Source organism: Nycticebus coucang, chromosome 12 (assembly GCF_027406575.1).
Source record: "Nycticebus coucang isolate mNycCou1 chromosome 12, mNycCou1.pri, whole genome shotgun sequence".
NCBI lineage: Eukaryota > Metazoa > Chordata > Mammalia > Primates > Lorisidae > Nycticebus > Nycticebus coucang.
In genome coordinates this window covers 627,826-648,957 of record NC_069791.1, presented here as the reverse complement: position 1 = coordinate 648,957, position 21,132 = coordinate 627,826, and the positions used below count along the sequence as shown (strand labels likewise).

General features: G+C 44.1%; 1 protein-coding gene across 6 annotated transcripts in view; it reads right to left on the bottom strand.

Annotated features, from left to right (window-relative positions):
• Positions 1-21,132, bottom strand: part of GRIP1 (glutamate receptor interacting protein 1) — a 687,322-nt gene that overhangs the window by 391,238 nt on the left and 274,952 nt on the right. For 5 of the 6 annotated variants that reach the window (XM_053554785.1, XM_053554786.1, XM_053554791.1 and 2 more), the window contains exon 1: positions 16,835-17,115. The exons of the other annotated variant lie outside the window; for it this stretch is intronic. In XM_053554785.1, coding sequence (XP_053410760.1) covers positions 16,835-16,964 — 130 coding nt within the window. In that variant the 5' untranslated portion in view covers positions 16,965-17,115. Of the gene's footprint in view, positions 1-16,834; positions 17,116-21,132 lie in introns of those variants that run through there. 6 annotated transcript variants of the gene reach the window in all.

The window sequence follows — 21,132 nt, the reverse complement described above, 5'->3', positions numbered from 1 at the left end:
CTTACCTGCTAGCACCAGTGTAGAGTGGAGCCTCTTCTTTAAAAAGTTTGCACAGGGCAAGGTCAGGCTGCTGGAGTTTTGTTCCTTTTGATGGACTGCACTTGGACAGTCACATCTACTGTGAAGTGCTGGGCAGCCGTGAGATGCTCACCATGATTCTGGCCTCCCATTATTCACAACTGGGTGTGACCCACATCTCTCCAGGGTAGGCTGAGTGCAGGGACTGTCTTCTAATGAACAGGAGGCAAGAGTGACAGGTATCACCCCCGAGATCAGGTTACAGAACGTCAGGGCTTTTGTCCTGCGGCCCTTTCTATGCATCTGTTGACTCACCTGTTGTGAGGAAATCCATGTGGCTTGCTGGAGCTGTCCAGTAGAGAAGGCCATGTGGAAAAAACGTCCCCAAACCTGACATCTCCACTCAATACCCATCTAGCCAGCACTGCCTCCAGAGCTGGCACCAGGGCCCCGCCCTGCACTGTGGCCCTAGCCTCCTGACAGACTGTGAGCCTGAGTACTCGGCTAAGCTGTGCCAAGCAACGCTTCTTATTTTAAGCTGCTAAATTTGGGAATAATTTGTCGTGCAATAGAAAACTAAAAGAATGGAATTAACCCTAAATAGCTTAACAATAAAATATCCATCCTTTGCCTCTTTGATATCTTTCCCAAGACAACTCTCAATTACTTTATTATAAATGAAGTAACAGTAATAAATAAATTTTAAAATGCAATTTCCATATATTCAAGTTTACAGCATAATTTAATTAGGTTGATAAAATAACTATTTGAGTAGTAAGATTCTTTACAAGAAAAGCTGACAGCTGAAATCCCACTCTAGTTTAGACTAATCTATCTTATAAATACACCTGAACACCTGCTGTGTTCCAGGCACAGGGAAATAGATAGGTGGGTAGCTTTTTAAAAAGAGCTTAAAGTCCATTCAAGAAAGAAGAAAAACCCATAAGATTTATAAACAAATGAATCAAGAGGAGCCCACTGCTCCCAAGCTGTGTGTGGCACCCAGGAAGCACCAGACCTTTTGGGCTTTTGATTTCTCACCTATAATAAGACGGACAATAACAAAACCCACCATCAACTCAAAGACTGCTGGAAGACCACACGGGAAAATGTCAGTTAAAGCACTGTAAGATTTTAAAATACAACTACAATTATTATAATTTTATTAACCAAGCTATAATATATATTGTTTACTACAAAAATAGGTATGAAAGGTTCATAATTAATTCGCTGTTTACTGGCATCTATTTTTTCCCTTAACTATTTAGGATCCCTTAAATTTGAAAGTTTCACATTCAAGGTAGCTGTTTTGGTCTCTCCCTTCAAATCCATGCAATCTGAATTACCTCTCCTGAATGTGAACCTCTCATACTTCCATCTTAATTTATTTTCCCAGAAAAGATAGTTATGATAATTGTTTACAGAAGTTTTACAAAGAACTTGCAAATTCTAATCATTTGGGTCCATTAATAACTTTCGTAAGCAAAAAAATGTTTTTTTCTGACCTATAAAAGAGAGACAGAATTTTCCTTGATGTTAAATCTAAACTGTGTTTAGAACCACCATTTAGAATCCATTAAATGTTCTCATTACTTCTATTTCCTTCTCTACTTAGCTTCTTCTGATATAATCTAAGATTCACTAGACCAACATTTAGAGGCCACTGAAAAACACTTTATTTTCAATATGCCAGTGTGCTTAAAGTCATCATTCTAGTCCAAATAGCAGATCCCTTAATAAAAATGCGCAGGCAAGAATAATTGATTTCATTTTAGGGAAAAGAATTTAACAATAAACTGTCTGGACTGAGCAATCAATGGTTATTGAATTCCAGACTCCGGGCTGGTATTTCCAGCTACCCAGCTCCTTGAGACTTAAGTTGCCCACTTTGCTTTTAATGAACAAGATCAAAATCATGAATTGAAGTACCGTGACACTAACAGAACACTTTTTCTCAAAAAATGTGAGCCCAGAGGCATTGTGACCTGCCAGGCGTCTGTCCAGCAGGCCTAAATATTAATACAGACTTCCAAGCTGAAGACAGATATGTCCCTTGGAATCCACGATTCTAGCTATTTACAGTTTGATGTGAAATAAAATAAAATTACACATTTATTAAGCTCTAACTACAGGCTAGCTCAGGTGCAGGGGGAATACAGAGATATAAAGTAGGTGAAGTAGATAAATGTAATTGAAAACCCAGAGAACTAGGGAGTGAGGCGTGAACGTGAGGTTTCCAGTTTGCAGACATCATAGAAGACACTGCCTTTAGCTAAGAGAGGAGGGGAGAGGAGCACGTTTGGGGTAGGAGATAAAGTATTAAGTTCTGTTTAGGAAAGTAGAAACGGGAGGTGGTGGAGACCCAGGCAGACCCGGGGCTGAACCTCAGAGTGAGGAGGAGGGTTGGGCTGGGCGAGCAGGCGCCCCTGGGCAGAACCTGGAGGAGGAGGGCGTCACAGAGGCCAGCCCAGGAAAAGCTCACCGGCCAGAACGAGGCCAGACTGCAGCGACAGAAAGGCGGGCGAGGGCGGCGCATGTGGCTCAAAGGAGTAGGGCGCTGGCCCCATATGCCAGAGGTGGTGGGTTCAAACCCAGTCCCAGCCAAAAACTGCAACCAAAAAAAAAAAAAAAAAAGGAAAGAAAGAAAGAAGGAAAGGTCGGCGCAGCTGAGAACGTCTTAAAGACCTAAAAACCATTACATTCAGAATCGCAAAATCAGCGGCCATCTCGGCGGGTCACTTCAGTGGAACCGGGACATGGAACCCAGAGGCCACAGGGCACCACCGTGACCCCTCACTCCGTGGGCACCTTCTCTGTGCCCTACGGATGGGAAGGTTCGCTGGGCTCGCGTCTGGAATTTGTGTGGTGTGGTCAGAACTGGACGCAGCCGTCTCTTCAGCTGAGCTTCAGCGATGGAGGAACGAGGTGGACCCAGAGTAGGTGCCTACAGGGCCAGGAGAGACTGGAGACGAGGTTGACAGCTATGGTCAGAGCCGCAGGGGCGGGACTCGCAGGTGGGCAGAGGGGAGGGCCCAGGGACTCGCAGGTGGGCGGCGGGCAGGGCCCAGGGTACTTGCAGGTGACACAGAGAGGCTGGGACTCGCAGATGGGCAGCGGGCAGGGCCCTGGGGACTTGCAGGTGACACACAGAGGCTGGGACTTGCAGGTGGGCGGCGGGCAGGACCAAGGGGACTCGCAGGTGACACATAGAGGCTGGGACTCGCAGGTGGCCGGCAGGCAGCACCTGGGACTCTTGGTGACACATAGAGGCTGGGACTCGCAGGTGGGCGATGCAGCACCACCAGGGTGACAGCGTTCTCTTCTAGCAATGCCAGTGGCTGAGGGCAGAAGGGAAGGCCTGACAGTTTGGTGGAATTTGGGTCACCAGGCGGCAGGCACATGACAGACACTGATGAGAGAGCCAGACCCTAGTCAGAGTGGGCACCAGCAACTCTGAGGGGCACAGGGCAGGGAGGGGCTGAGGCCTGGCGAGCTCAGGCTTGATGGGGAGGAGGAGGCAGAAAATGGGATTCCGCTGGGTTTCTGAGGAGAAGAAAGATACTAAAATAGACAAAGAACCTGATGAAATTAAAACCTATCAAATGCCCTAACAAAGTAGAAGCACTGATTCTAAACTTCCAGTGAGGGTGTACTTCACCGTGACTTCCCTGCAAAGCTTACATTTTGTGGGTAACATGAAACAATTCCCAGTCCTACGGGGTTATTTCTGAGGCTTGCTGCTACATCTCAGACTGAGAGAGCCCTGTCATGTTTAAATAAAGCACTGCAATTTCTTTTTTTTTTGCAGATTTTGGCCAGGACTGGGCTTGAACCCGCCACCTCCGGCATATGGGGCCAGCACCCTACTCCTTTGAGCTACAGGCGCCACCCGAGCATTGCAATTTCTGATTGACAAACATCGACTTTAAGTAGAAAAAAATCAAAAAACAACCAAAAATCTTCCTAATGAAAAAAGATAAACTAATGGAGACATTTACCACACTCGAACTGGGCGCTCTGACAAAGCCAAGCTCAGCTCGGGTGACGGAAACAACACAGCTGGACACCAAGCGTTCCCTGACCACTGTCGTCAGGAATCAGAGTAACAGTCACTCAAAATGCTTTCCTTGATAGTAAATAATTTCATGCCATTTGAGAAATATTTCTCATCGTTATATTTGATATGTACGTGTTTATTCTATTTGGGGGAGGAGAGACTATGAATCATGTGTAACAGAAGCTATATATAAACCACACTAGTTCCTATGTTGTTTTCTAATTCTTGTGAATTCTAACATTTATTTGGAATGCCTCAGAGAACTCTCTGCTTCTACGCCAGATTTAAACCCACATTCACATTTTCCTTTACATGAATGCATTAGTTTTGTACTATCTAACTTTTAATAATTCAAGGTCTAGGTATTACTTAAATAAAATTCATTCCCATTCAGGTGGCCAGATATGACACAGGACAGGGCACGGCCCTCCTGCTCCGGCTCTGCGTGTACATCCCGGTGCCCAGCTTCACTGGGCTGTATGATCAGTACAGTAATTTGGTGGTGACAGTAATTTGCTTCCAGTCCAAATATATCATGAGTTATACAACATCAGTTCCCAATATTGGATTCAGCAGGAAAAAATAATGATAACAAACTCGCACTGGAATACACAGCAGATTGTTCTGCTCAAAGCACAACTGAATTCAAAATAATTAAGTGAACAGACCGACATGGACATTTATCTCAAATTGTCACACAGCATGCTGCATTTGCTTCTTTCTCTACCGCGCTCGCTCAGGAGAGCACCCACCTGTCAGGAGGGGAGGCTGCTACCCTGAAGGCAGCCTTGACCAGGTGGGAGGGTGGCCCACAGCGCTCAGCACAGTGTGTGCTCAGGGAATGTCACGGATGCTACTAACACAGGGCACTGTGTGACACTGGGGAACTTAGTTAAGCTCTTTTGGTCTGAGTTCTACCTAGAAAATAATAATAATTACACCTGTCTCACCGAGCTGTGCGGATTAAATAATGACATCAAGTGTCAGCACGGGCCCAGGAGGGGCTGACCCCAGCAGGTCAAGCACTGGAAGTTGGTAGCAAGTATGTGCTGAGGAAATCAGGTAGGTCAATAAAATTGTATAAAAAATAAGCATTTCTCCTCCCTTCTATTTTCTTTGCATTTAAATTCTCTAACATTCTGTTGTTAAGAGAGGTGTTTTCCTATGAAAACACGGAGCAGGAGATGGAGAAGGACCATGTCAGAATTTTAAACACAGCAAACTAGAAACTCTGTACAGCCAAAGAGTGTTTTCTCCAACCTTCCCAACCATGCTGCATATGGGGTAGTGACTGTAATGTAATGAGATGGGTTTCTGTGGGCAGCTTATGATGGCAGTCTCTCACAACTCTGTAGCACAGGTGCCTGCTGATGGCTGGCACTGTCTGCAGTGCTGAGTAAAGATGCGAAAGGGGCCCTCACAGAAGAGCACACTGGGGAGCCAGGGTAGGGGGCCCTCACGGAAGAGCACACTGGGGAGCCAGGGTACGGGGCCCTCACAGAAGAGAACACTGGGGAGTCAGGGTGGGGGGGCCCTCCTGGAAGAGCACACTGGGGAGCCGGGGTGGGGGGCCCTCACGGAAGAGCACACTGGGGAGTCAGGGTGGGGGGGCCCTCACGGAAGAGCACACTGGGGAGCCAGGGTGGGGGGGCCCTCACGGAAGAGCACACTGGGGAGCCAGGGTGGGGGTCCCTCACGGAAGAGCACACTGGGGAGCCGGGAGGGGCCCTCACGGAAGAGAACACTGGGGAGTCAGGGTGGGGGGGCCCTCACGGAAGAGCACACTGGGGAGCCGGGGGGGCCCTCACGGAAGAGCACACTGGAGAGCCAGGGTGGGGGTCCCTCACGGAAGAGCACACTGGGGAGCCAGGGTGGGGGGGCCCTCACGGAAGAGAACACTGGGGAGCCGGGGTGGGGGGGCCCCTCACGGAAGAGCACACTGGGGAGCCGGGGTGGGGGGGCCCTCACGGAAGAGCACACTGGGGAGCCAGGGTGGGGGGGCCCTCACGGAAGAGAACACTGGGGAGCTGGGAGGGGCCCTCACGGAAGAGAACACTGGGGAGTCAGGGTGGGGGGCCCCTCACGGAAGAGCACACTGGGGAGCCAGGGTGGTGGGGTGGGGGGCTCACAGAAGAGCACACTGGGGAACCAGGGTGGTGGGGTGGGGGGCTCACAGAAGAGCACACTGGGGAGCCAGGGTGGTGGGGTGGGGGGCTCACAGAAGAGCACACTGGGGAACCAGGGTGGTGGGGTGGGGGGCTCACAGAAGAGCACACTGGGGAGCCAGGGCCGGGCCCTCACAGGAACGGGTAGGGGGCTGCTTATGGTGGCACCATTTGAAGAAATGGGAAAGGTTTGGGGGAGGATAAGATTAAAAATACACCAAGTTCAGGGACTTAACACTTATGTCAGTTCTATTTTTGGCTTTCTTAGCTGACTATGAAATCCTGACTTAGACATTTTCTTCCTTTTAGCTGTAAGAAACAACTACTGGGCAAGTCACTATGTTGTTAGAGATGATGGTTGTGTGGAGAATCAGAGGGCTGGACTGGAAGGTCCAGTGGTTCTCAGCTGTAGGGGGTTCTCTGTTCATCTTCCAAACTGTTCAAAAAACACCATTACATACAAGCTTTGAGATTCTTAAGAACAAAAGAGGTATGTGTTCCTGTAAATCACGAAAACTTGGTATTGGCAGATAAAACCAGCCATAAATAATAGTTCTCAGGTGCTGGAATTTCCCAGTTCTACTTCCACATGGAAAGGGTGCTGTGAACCCGTAAGGTGGAAACTTGTAACCAATTCCTGACCACCTGTAAATTTTAACATCTGCTCCCTTAAAAATGACCATGACCACAGGAGGGTGGAAAGCACTTAGCAAAGGACACGGTGTGACAATTACGTTTATGAACTCATCCTAGAAAAAGTGCTACCGAGGTCACTGCTGAGTGTCACTTGGTCACCTTCAAACTGCTCCCCTGGGGAAGCTATGCACTGATGCCAACGCCTCATCCACCAAAAGCAATTTTGGCACACTTCTTCTGGAACAGCCATCACAGCTGTTGTCTTATTACCCTTGATGTCTTGAATGTCATTAGAATGTCTTCCTTTTACTATTTCTTTGTCTTTGGATAAAGAATAAAGTCACTGGGGGCAAGACCAGGTCATTAGAGAGGTTGTTCCAATACAGTTATCTATTTACTGGCTGAAAACTTCCTCACAGACACTGATGTGTGAGCTGGTGCACTGTAGGGATGCAAGAGCCCTGAGTTGTTGGCCAAGGTTTTCAGTTAAGATTTCCCCACCTGTCTCTCTATGGATATTTACTTGATCTGCAGTGCTTCTCATGATCAGCTAAGGTTTCTGACACACAATCTAATGAGCTTTTGCAATGTTTTCAGCAGTTCTTGTTACTGGCCACCCTGACCTCTCTTCATCAGTGATTCTCTCCCTTCAGAAAAACATTTAGTCCATTTGCACACTGCTGTTTTCTTCCTGGCATTACCCCCATACATTTGGACTAACATGTCCCTGACTTCACTTCTGCTCTTGTCAAGTTGAATGAGAAATTTAACATCTGTTCGTTGCTTTAATTCAAGCTCTGACATTTTTGCAATAGCACACAAAAACATACAACAATAATGAACTCCACTCAGCAACACTGGCACAGGTTGACAAGAACACAGCTGTGAGACACTGATGCACCGAGGTTGTGAGCCCTCACTGAGCTACTTACACAGGGCTGCCAATGTATGCACATGGCAGCAAGTTCACAAACTTAATAGTCAGACCTGATATCCTGAAGGTACAAGTTTATATTAATTCATGTATTCAAAAATACTTGCAGAAGTTCATTTTTTTCACATGCAGATCAGTTTACAAAAACAAGTGTTAACCAGAGACGTATCATTTGTAAAACTCTCCACTATAGCTGTCTGTTTAACCGACATCCAATTTTTAGGATCAGCAAGGATGCACTGTGGGCTTTGCATTGTACACGGGTTACATTTGACATGTGTCTAGTGTTATCTCAAAAATGGGGCTTCCCAAATCAAATGTTATTTCCTGCACCTGAAATCTTGTGACCCACATGCCAGCAGAAGCAGAACATGAAACCAGCGTGCAGTTCAACAGCGTTTCACAGAACCCTTGCCACTGTTCTGAAATTAAGTGTAAGTGTTAAAAGTTTGTTGGATAGACTCATCTCCTCAAAAGCAGTTCAGAAAACAAAGCTTTTTAAATCTTACATTTATTTTTAAATATAAAAATGAATCCTCTAAATCATAGTTAACAAACAGGAACTGATACAGAAAATAACTTAATATCCTGATCAGCAAAGTAACATCCCTGTCTGTTGCTAGTAACGTAATGAATAACGGTGACACACAGCCTCCAGTTCTCTAAGAGGACAGAAGTCTGGGGCTGGACCAGAAGGGCCGGCACGCTGTCACTCTCTGGACACCATTTCTTTGACATATGCCAGCAATATTTTCTATACACGAAAGCCATTAGAGTCTTTATAATGGAGTAAATTTCAAAGACTAGGGAGAAGCATGAAATATTTTTGTCTTACAAGAAACAAAGTAGAAAACAGCTGTACACTTTTGTGCTCTATGATTACATGGCAGGGCACTTTCAGTCTAAGGATGGTGCCTGGTGGGTGTTGAGAGTCCAGCTGAGCACAGAGATGATTATGACACTGACTCCCTCCTAAAGGCACATTTTCTTACAGCCCCAAAACACCACCCCCATGGCTGGCAACCCAACCTTGGCAATGCTGGAGGAGCACAGAACCCTATGTACAAATAGCAGCAGCATCCCCACCCCCACCGTCAGCACAACAAAGACTTCCTGCAGTGGCTGTGCTGCCTGTGGCCATGGCCCTTGTCTGCTTGCTAGTGAAATATTGCAAAAGACTTTATGATTCGCCCTAGACATAAATCTACATTTTTTCTATTCTGAGTGCATCATTCCTAGAGAGAAATGCATTCTGAATTCCAAATAGCTGATTTTTACAAGTGAATGTAAAGACAGGGACCCACTCAGACATGGAGGGAGCGCTCCCCAGGAGATGGAAGGAGCACTCCCCAGAGTGTGGAAGGAAAATTCCCCAGGATGTGGAGGAAGCACTCCTCAGGGTGTGGAGGTAGCACTCCTCAGGATGAACACACAGCTCTAGCCCTGAGGCCTCCCGTCCCCATCACATGGGCTCTTTTCCAGGGTCAGCTGAATGTGGTGTTCAAAGAAGGATCACCTCAGTTAAAACACTCACACTTCTTGCCACCTGTCAACCCCAAACTTTGATCCCTTCATTGTTCTTGCCACTAGTTTTCATTTTCTGGTTCTTTGTTAGCTTTCTGGTCCCCCAGGGCCAGGGCCTTCTCTCCCGTCTGTGTCTCCAGCATCTGGGATGTTGCCGAGTCCGTCTTCAAGGATTTGCTGAATGCTTACCATAAATTCAAGCTTCCTGTTCTTCATGGGGTAAAGAAGCAGAAAGGAAAACTCAAGCACTATATTCTAGCTTAGTATTTAAGATATTATTAATCATGAATAACTTCTTTAGCCATAATCTCATTTGTTGGAGTCAGTTCAAGCAATTTTCTAGAGCAGAGATTTATCAACTGAAATTTAACTCAATTTCTCCACATCTATAGACCTGATTGCTGATACTTAGTTGAAATTCACAGGTCCCAATAAGCCAGCTCTGTGGTTGAATGTTGCAGATAATGAGACAGTGGGATGGAACTCATCTGTCAGTAAGGCACGCAGGTGACCCATCCATCCCATACTTTCCAGGAGCTGGGGTGAATCCCCCGGTGATGCGAATGGAGCTGTGTGGTACGTTCTCCTCCAAAATGAGATTTTACCCTCTGCGTGGAAGTGAGGGAGGTGAGTGTAAAAGGCACAGCGTTTAGGTGGCCAAGTAAAACATCTCCCTAAGCCTGCCCTCGCCATCCTCCTCCAGCTGCGGGGCTGCGCCCTGGGAGACCCGTCTCCACTGAGGACACCAGCGAGTCCTCCCTGCTGGGCCCCAGCACTCCTCCAGCAAGTGGTGTCTCCATAGTGACGCACCAGAGTCACAGGGCTCCCCAGTCTCAGGAGAGAACCATATTTTTGGAGAATAGAAACTTTGACAGAAAGAATCTAGCTTCTATCTCTGGCACTTATTTCTATCAAATGAAAATAGCCAAGGAATTTTCAAAATTTACACATTACCAACACAAACTAGAAACTGGTTGATCTGAGTTTTGGTCCTGGTCCTGGTTCTGTCTAGCTGTCTTAACTTTAATTTGGGCAGTGCTGGAGACCACAGGGACCAAACTAGCGACCACTTCTCTCTCTGTCTCTCTCTCTCACTTGGATTGATTCTCCCACTGCAGAATGACCTCTCCCCCAGGTGGGACACAGGCTGACCGGGCTGACCCTGGGAGGCACTCGACTGACCCAGCTTGGTTCTCTTGTTCATTATCAGATGAATCACCAAAGCCAGAAAATAGTGATTTTCTCTTATTATAACTATGATTGTGACAGCTTTGATCAATAATGACAGAATTGAAGTAGAAACAAGGGTATTTTAAATGTGAATATTGCTCCTCCCAGGATCAGCTTCCAAGCAGACAAATCAGCACCACATCATGAAAACAGAAAGTACTAGAATGTGTTTTTTCATTAAATAAATGGAAGGTTTCGTAACCTTTTAGAAATAAACACCAAAAGAAAAGATGAAAAAGTAAAAAGAAATAAAAATTACCACATGGTTGCAGGCCTGATACAGAGTTCTTCTGGGTTTGTACAGTAAAGCAAAAATATCCCTGAGGGAGTTACTCACCTCCACACACCATATGTCACATCCGCAAGAGAGATGTGAGCAGAAGAGGCTTGAAATCTCACTGCACGTTATACTCGACAAAGTCTATATTTATCTGGGTCAAGATACAGACGTCTGAACACACATCGTATTTGTTGGACTATGCCAGCAACCGACACATAGTTTAGAACTTACTTAGTAGAGGCGTAGGGTTGCCCAGTGACTTGCCTAATCTGGAAGGAAATGTGTCCACACTGGAAGGGTTTGCACCAGAGCTGTGCATCCACACTGCAGCACTCAGGAAAGACTTCCTACCTTGAACAGCAGGCTCCAAATTTCTCCTAATTCTAATATTCTGATAAGATTATACCATTTTAAGTCCCTGGAAGGGATATTCCTTGGCAAAAGCAGTTGTATTTACAAACCACAGAGCAAACCAGGGTGACACAGAGAATTCTGTTAGCTGTTTGTTTTGAGTAATTTATGGTCACTAACATCTGTAATTATGACACTGTGTTACTCTGCAGTATTAAATGAGGGTTAGTTTTGTTCAAGAGTTTAAGCTAGGCTGGGTGCAATGGCTCATGTCTGTAATCTCAGCACTCTGGGAGCCAGGGGGTTGGGGAATCCTCTGAGCTCAGGGGCGCAAGAGTGAGACCCCTCTCTACTAAAAATAGAAAAACTAGCTGGGTGCGGTGGTGGGCCACTACAGTCCCAGCTACTTGGGAGACGAGGGCAGGAGGATCTTGAGCCTTTGAGGTTGATGATGCCATGGCACTCTACCCAGGGTGACAGAGTGAAACTCTGTCTCGAAAAAAAACAAATCCCAAGGAATCCACAATAGCAACAAAAAGTGTCCTGGAACTAGTTAAGTGGTTATGGCAAGGCCATACAAGGGTCATACACAAAAATTCCATTGTTTTCCTATGTAACAGCAGGAAATAAGTATAATTTAAAATTAAAAGCATAATACTATTTTTAAAAAAAACATGAAAAATGAAATAATTTGATGTAAACTGAAAAAATATATAAAATCTGTATGAATTTTTAAAAGTTTAATTTTTTTTTTTTTGAGATGGAGTCTCACTCTGTCCCCCAGGTTAGAGCGACATAGTGTCATCGTAGCTCATAGTAACCTCAAACTCCTGGGCTCAAGAGATTATCTATCAGGAAAACTAACAACTCTAACTCGGGTGGGGATGGTGCCAGACCAAGGCAGGTCTATGGGATAACGGATGCCAGACCAGATCCACAAGGGCATCCGGTTTCCAGTACCCCCTCTGCAGTGGCCAGGGGGCCTGTACTTAACTTGTTTGTATCTTAGTTTATTTCATCTAAAAAATAGATTGGACAAAGTAGATCCTAAGGTCCCATTCACCTTTAAAATTCTGTAAATTATTCCCTGTGGGAAGACAGAGCTTGAGATAATAGAATTGGTGACACAAAATAACCAACAGACAGAACATGCTAGCCAATCAAATTTCAACAGAACAAACCATACCATAAATGGAAATCGACCCTTAGGAAAGATAAATACACAGTATAGTTATAAAACAAGCAAGGTCGCCCTATTTCTTTATAATCGATGCTTCTTCTAATTCATCTGGGATTTCTTGAGTCAAACTAAATACAGCTAAGACTTGAATCATCCAAGATCTCACATCCAAGACCTGTCAGTTTGATGACCATTGTTTTTAACAAAGAAATAAATGGCTTCTATGTTCCTAAGCTCTAGAGAGGGGCAACCTAGGAGAGGCGCCTCCCCTCCCCCACCTCCTCCCTCACGCACAGGCTGAGCAAGGCAACAGCCCCTTTGATGGTGTGCTGGGCTCTAGTCTCACAGTGGGGATCAGCTGTCTTTCCAAAGTGTATGTCAAAGTCCTCTCTTCAGCCTTCTGGCATGCTAACAGAGAGAGTCCTAATTAGATGTCAGTCTCAGAAGCAGAGAGGGGTATGGTTACATGAATTTCCCCCAAATACAAAAATCTAGTTAAAGGAACTATTGAGAAGAAATTATTTGTCTAATTACCGACACTAATGCCTGAAAATTCTCATTCCCCAAACACCCACCACCAATATTGTTTTTTCTCTGAGAAGAACAATGCATAATGTTTTCCAATGAAATAAAAGTGAAGCAACCTTTTTAAAATGCACTTTGAATATCTAAGGCACTTTAAAGCCTGGACTGCCTAAGTAGGAATTTTAAATTGGATACATTGCTTAAAAAACAACTTTATATTACTTACATGTGTCACTTTGTGTACACCCATTACAATTACTGTTCACTATCTATTAGAAAAGGCAAACAACAACAGATGAAATAATTTGTAAATACAAATGACCTGTATTTCAAAAGGGTGGACACCATATTCATGTTCCCCCTTTTCTCCAGCTCCCCTGAAATGACTTCACTGAGAAAAGTGGATGGGTCACTAATGACTGCCCTGAGCAGTTCTCCTGCCACCTGGGAGACGCAGGGTGGAAATCCGGTAACAATCACCTCAGAGGGAGCCCAGGCTGCACCCAACACCAACAGTTGTGTGCACGGGACACCGGGGACCCGGCAAGAGGCTCACAGACCTCCGACCATAAGAGAGACACAGATCCTCCTTCCCAGGTAATCCGGCTACACAGGTCAGGGTTTCCATCATGGGTAAGAACAGTGCTGACTGTGCTATAAACATTATCCAGGGTGATCAAATAGGAATAGGGTCAGATGTTTTATTTTTTTAGGACAGATTAATTAAAATCTTACCTGCCAGAGCTTTCAAAAAGACATCACTATGACAGAATATTTGATGAAAAATAAATGAAAGCACCAAACATACTAAAATTGAATTTTAGGGTCCTTTTCCAGCTTTTTGTTACATTCAACTTCATGACAGTTTTGTGATCAAAGCAAGTTTTTCTTAAGGAAAAATACCAAATGAATCATCTATGTTACAATTTCAAAGAGTAAATGGAGTTTCCTGATGGACATTAAATAAAAGATGTAGTGTAGCCTGTTCAGAATTTCTAATCTTTATCAAAATTCTCCTGGACTCCTAATATTCAGTGACAGAGTATGATCTTACAGTGGCAGGATCCTCTACTGACAATTCCTACCAGAAAAACAATTCCCTCAGGATGGTCAAGTGAGGTTTTTGGTTTAAATATGTTACAATCCTTCAGTCAATACCTTTACCTGAAATTTTTTAGCAATTAAGTAAGGTTTAAAATCATATACTTCTATAACTGAAAAACCAGAAGTCTGAAAAGTTATGATTTACCCAAAGCACCCGTCTAGTTCATTCAAACCCTACCTCTAGAATTATAGTGATGAAAGCAGTTTTTTAAAAAATCAAATATAGCCATGTCATGTACATCAACATACATCAAGTCAATATAAAATCACGTCAATATATAATCATCATTATCATGGCTAAAGCTCAGTTTTGATGGAGTTTCAGTAAAATCATCCACTTTCAAAACAACTTATCTTTCACTGCACCTGACCCTATTAACATTTTAATTCAGGCCTGGCATTTAATGAGATCTTAAGTGATGTTGTATTTACCGTGAAGAAAAGGATAGTGACATGCTAAGTCAGAACCCACATGCAACAGAGGGGACATTTAGGACAAAGTTACAATCAGCCAGCCCTGAAAATGCTCTAATAGGATGGGAACTTACTGGGGAATTTTCAGGGGAGGGGTTCCTTCTAAATCGATCTTTTATTATTATATGTATAAAGTCCTTGTGGTAATCTGAACCAACAGAAAAACTGACAAGGCAGAATTGAGTTTCTTTCAAGAACCAAAACAAATACTATAGGCAAAAAAATAAGATTGGCTCTTCTGGCTTATCAATGGCACCATTAAATAAGAAGAGGACGTCATCAGTAAATTCCACCAAGTGCTGAGCCTCAATGTACAGTTTTTCTAAGCCATCTAGAGAAACGCACAGTATGGAATAAACTTTCAAATTATGCCACAAACTAATTAAAATAGATATGCTGTAGATGTAATTGAATGCAACCACATTGCCCACTTGAGAGGATTAGTTTTAAGGCTCAGTCTCACCCTTCATAGCATTCCCATAGCTGTAACATGTATGTTCAGAAAGGGCCTGGAACTGAAGCCACCGGTGCCCTCAGAGGGTACTGCTGTCTGACATCTGACAAAACGCCGGACCCCTGCCTGAGTCCATCAGGACACATTCCATTTATTACGCAGCAGTTTGAAGCTGGATAGTCAATTTGCAACTGATTTCACAAGTTGTGTATTACATAATGTTGCCTTCTGATACCACAGGGAAAACATGTCAGCTTCCCATCTGGAGCAAATGACTTTTGATGTTTAATACCATAAGCACAACCTTGACAAGTAAGATAAGACCAGACTCTCTTGGTGTGTGGAGACTACTACCTTAGTTATGCCATTCTCTTAACTCTAGTTTGGGGATATTTCTTAGATACCTCTATAAACGTTTCTTCTTGTAAGTACCTTTCATAAAATTAGAGTATTTGGTAAGAATTCTTACCAAAACTAGCAGGATCCCGGCATTTGAGAGACAACCATTCGGCTCTATTTGAACAAACACACATCACAGTACAACTCCAGACAGTGTGCATTTGACTTAATATATACAGATAGCAAAAACTTCGCACAACAAATACCAATCTAATTAAAAATTCCTAAGCTGCTTTTTTCTCCCCAATTTCTAAGTTTTTAGAATTACGCATGCAAGCTGACAGTATTTTTTGAGGTGACATAAATATTGGTTAAATTCTAGAACACATTATAGAAACTAAATCTAGGAAACACAGTGTCACATTAGAACAGATTATTCATGTAAAAGCATTATAAAAAAGAAACATCTCTAAAATTCTGAGATTTAAGCAACATAGCCACATTATTCAAGCAGATACCAAAGTATTACAATTTTGGATTACTGTTTATTACCAATGAATTTTCAAACCTTATCTTTCATCAATCATAATGGAATTTCTGACACTTAGAATTAATTCTCATGGCTTCCAATATCACAGAAATTGGGGTCTAAATTATTTATTAGTTAATACCCAGAGACTGTCTGTGGGATGAATTCATAGTTAGACATCAAAAGGCCAAGAAGAATTAGGATCGAAAAAGACATTTATAAAGATCCTTATTATAGAAGTTTTTAAAAATTAATTTTAAAATGTAGATCATACATAAATGTAAACTCAGTCATCTCTGAGTGTGGCTGCTTTCTTCCTCACCTTAGGGATTTCTGGGCATTTTAAATCTACTGGGACAAGTCTAAACCTCGCCAGAAACCCAGAGCACTGACAGGTACAAAAAAATTCTATTTCTCTTCTGTTTATCAAGTAATTCACAATATGGATATCTTACGGATACTACAGGTATCACTGATCCTAGCCGACAGCAAATGAAAATCCCCTTATTTTAATAAGGGAATACTAAACATGCAATAGAGAAAAAAATCTTCTGAGCTTCCTCGTGCAAACAATGGCTCGGATTAATCACAGAAAACCGTTCAGAAGTCTGTATCAGGTGCACAAATCATCCCCATCAACTTGAACAATTGCTTCTTCCAAACGAGCTAGCTTTCCCTATTCTGAAAGAAAAGGAAGCTACTGATTGAAAAACAGCAACCAGGACAGAACTTATTCCAGCCACCCACCATATTCACTTGCAAGACACTTTTCTGAATGGCTCATTAAAATGATAACACAGTCTATCAATTGCACCTAAAATATAAACCATGTGTACAGAACTTGGCTAGTGGCACTGTTTTCCAGACCCTATCTGATAGCTATTCTTGCAACAAACTGAGCAAAACACAGCACCTCAGTACTCACTGCTCAAGCGAAGGCCACCTGGGCCAGCCCTGCGCTTAGGGTGCAGCCCACAGAGGACCATGGTCAGCCCAGCGGGGCGCGGGGACCCGGGGCGCAGGGAAGCGCTTACTTCGGAAATGCTCGGAGTAGTAATAGACATCCTCATAGCCCTCGTGGTAATCCTCTTCCGGTCGGTACTTTTTCCCTTTTCTTCTCCTAGATCTCCTGATCTGCTTGACAAACCCCAAGAAGCGGTCCATGTCGCCCGGCTGCTCCGCGGCCGCACAGGCCGGGACCTACCCGCGCACCTGCCGCGCCGCGACCGTCCGCGCGGAGGCTTTGGCCATGGGAGGGGGGAAAACAGCAGTATGGCTTTACCTCCACGAGATTTCTCATTTAGCTCAATAAACTGTCAAATTTGCAATTTAAAAAACAGAGGCGAAAGAGAAAGTGAAATGATAATGAAAGATTAAAAGAAAAAATAAACAGCAAAGCTTTGGCCTTGAAATAGCTTTAAGAACAACAAAACAAAGTTCAGGGCGTTCAGCGGAGGCCGGAGGATTCCGCCCTCCGACGACGTCTCCATCCTCAGGGGCAGCGGCAGGGCGGGGAGGCCCGGGTCCCTGGGCTGAACCAAACCGCGCCTGGCCGCGTCCGCTCGCGCCCTCCCGCCTTCACCCCGCGCCCACCGTCTCAGGGTCCGGGCTGGGGAACTTAGCCGCCAGCTATTGTTGGGCAGCGAGCGGGCCGTTAACCCCTTCGGTCCCCCGCAGCCCCTCAGACGAGCTGGGAAGTGGTCTCACCCGCCGCACGCCCCCGCCCACGGCGCGCGCACTTGGTGTTAATTGGAGCAGCAGGGGGAAAGCGCGGCAGCTGCTTCCAAACCACAGCTCACCCCCGGGGCATCGTGTATTCCAGTGGCTGTGTGATCTAAATAGGAAAACCACTCGGCAGAGAAGCTGCTCGCAGGCCTGGTAGCTGCGTACACCATCAACAGCACGCAGGGGCTGCGTGGTCCTGGGGCGGGAACCAAATAACCCAGCCCCGCTTAGACTTGAGCACGGATACGTTACGCTCTTCACAAAATACAAAAGCAAATAGAACAAGCAGCAAATAGAATTTAACTGTTCTTGGTGAAGACTGTGGAAAGACAAGTTTCAAAATATGCTCGCTCCCTATTCATCTTTAACTCTAAGAAATCATAAGCATTAATTTTTTTTAAGGGGCGACGGTCTGAAACACTTCAGACTAAAGAGGTCCTCAGCCGTCTGGACAGGTCAGCATTGGTCACGGATGATCTTTTTCTCCCTGGTTTATTTCTTCTTCAGGTCTTTGAGTGAGAATTGGTAACACCAGGAAATTTTGATTTGTTTGTAATAGAATTAATCAATAATGTCACCACATTACCTACTACACTAAGGATATTCTGCAGCACTCTGTTCCCAAAAACGTAATTTAAAAAATGGCTTCTTACAGCGTAAAGTTGTTCAGCGTCCGTGTAACAGCAAGTCTGTAGGACCAACCCAGAGGCAGCAGGATGCACTCTGCACTCTGCGATTAGATTCACAAGCAAGCTGTCCCTCTTCTGGGTTTAGACAGTTCTCTATTTTCAGATACTAATTGTTAATGATGGAGTAGGCAGAAATTTACTTAGGAAAATATTCACCATTTTAGCTCTGAAATATGTAAAGTTACCTTTCATATTTCAGTGAATTTCCTTTATTCCTAGAGATTTCCCATTTTTTACATATTAGGAGTGAGTTTGTGAAAAGAAACACAAACTTAATGATGCTGACAAAAAAGATGCTATAAACTGTTTTATGTACATCTTTAAACACAAAAAAATCACCTATCCTTAGGTTCCAAATCCTTTCTTAACTATCCTGACTCCCTCAACCAAAACAAACTAGAACAATAAAAAATAAGAACTAGAAATTTCAAGATCTGGATTTCAGATCTTTGAATAGATTATTAAGTAAATGATAACAATAATATATGATTATGATCTTTTAATTTAATCTAACAGCCCTTAGATGAGGTGAGTATCCTTATACCTCTATAGATGAAGAAAGAAGCTTCAAAGATGGCTTAGTAGCTTATTTGAGATGAGCGAGCCAACACTGGCAAGGCAGGTAATATTGTTTTTTTTCCATAAAAATTCAGAGATTATCTTATCTAAGAATTATGTGCATTCGAGTTCATTCTCTTCTAAGTTTGCTCTGGAAATGGGAGTTTGAAAACAGTTGTTGACTTTCATTTTTAATGGACCAAATATACATCCCGGTTTAAGTGATTAATTCATCAAGTCTACTTGTCCTCCAAAGATGATTCAGGCAACAATTTTACCCAGCTATACCTGAATGATTATAACTCCTAAATAAGTGGAATCTGTGTTGTTGAAGTTTTGTATTTATTTGTTTATTTGTTTATTTATTTATTTATCTGAGACAGAGTCTCAGCCTCAAACTCTTAGGCTTAAGTGATTCTCTTGCTTCAGCCTCCCAAGTAGCTGGGACTACAGGCACCCACCACAACGCCCGGCTATTTTTTGGTTGCAGTTGTTATTATTGGTTAGCTGGCCCAGGACAGGTTTGAACCCACCAGCCTGGGTGTATGTGGCCGGCACCCTAACCACTGAACTACGGGCTCCACCAAGTTTTTTATTTATAAAGCTTCCAGTTCAATCTGAAAAGACTAAAGGTTATAGAACAATGATTGTTACTCTTTAATGGAAAGATCCCGTTTGTACAGAACAACTCCAAACATTCCACTGGAGTTCACCAATTTTCAATTTTAGTATTTAAAGAGATCGATTTTCTCAAGCACTGGTAGGCAACCATTTTTTGCACAAAAAAACACGCTGACAAAATAAAATTATCTGCATAGCACTCTGTTTTCAGAAATAGCAATTGTGCTTAAGCACCTTTCTATTATTTGCTTATTTCTGAAAGATTTTATTTGGAAGACACTTGTCAGTGCCTGACGGCAATGATGTAATTTTTCAGTAAGATGTGGTTTGGTGGTGCTGGGGAGGAGTTCAGAGTGTCGTCATATATGTGAAGGGACATGGAGGGGGCAGCCTTTACTAAAACAACCAGAGATGCCTGGGAAACAGGAAGAGGGAAGCAGTTGTTTGAGGGGTTCACTTGGGTCCCCAAGAAAGAAAGGTGCAGTGGGAGGGGAAGCTAGTGAGGACATGTCACAAGCCAAAGACAGAAGGCGACACACTGAGACACCGGTGCCCTGCCTGAGGGGTGGTGCAGGTTCACGGATCCTCCTCCCGGGTCCAGGCTTCTGAATTTTTCCCATCTTTTAAACTAAATGCTCTGGCTGGCACAGTGGCTCACACCTGTTATCTCAGTGCTATGGGAGCCAAACCGGGCAGACTGCCTGAGCTCAAGAGTTTGACACCAGTTTGACCAAGAGTGAGAACACCCATCTCCACTAAAAATAGTAAAACTACCCAGGAATTGCAGCAGGTGCCTGTAGTCCCAGCTACTCAGGAGGCTGAGGCAGGAGGATCACTTGAGCCCAAAAGTTTGAGGTTGCTGTGAACAACGCCACAGCACTTTATCCAGGGTGACAGAGTGAGACTGTCTTAAAACAAAAACAAAACAAAAAACCCTAAATGCTCCATGTTTAACAGTGAAGGACCAGCCCCAAATTCGGAAAGCTGTGCCCCACAAATCCTGAGCTAACTAACCACCCCTAACTGAGGAATCAGCCCATTTCCCGCCCCTTCAGCTGGTTCACCACTCACCCACCCCACATGTGCATAAACCCTGCCACTCCCAGCTCCGCTCTGCAGGCTAACAGATGGAATAGTTTGAGGATAACAGCACATCTCCCACAAACATGTTTTGTCTGGCTCACACAAGTGTTTGTGTTTGGGGTTTTGTTGTCGTAGTTTGTTTTTTAAAACTGGGCCAACATCTAAGGGTCAAGAGATTTCACAAATAAACATTTGATTTGTTTCCTCGAAATACCAAAAGATCTGGCAATCCTGGGCCCGATTCCAATGTGGCAACTATTGATTAGGGCTGCGTAGTGGCCGCACCGTAAACAAATGTACTGTTTGTGCCCCTACTTAGCTGCAGCCCCTGCCCTGGGCCCACCTGTCTCGTCCAGTTCCCACCTGGCCCCAGCAGGCATTTGCACTGTGAACCCTGGTTGAGACACTGTCCTTACCAGTCAGTCCCAAAGCACCATTTACCTTAAAGGAAATTCCAGCACCCCATATTTCCACATAAAGAAAGCTGGTTATTATTAAAAAATTGGATATTGGTTGAGTGAAAAATTCACTAAACTGTAATATTAAATTTCTAAGAAAAATTTCTTCATGTAAGAAGAAGGTTGAAGTATTCAACGAAATGTACTTGCACCAAGAATAGCAAATGTATTAAACAAACATTTTTTAAGCACTAATTA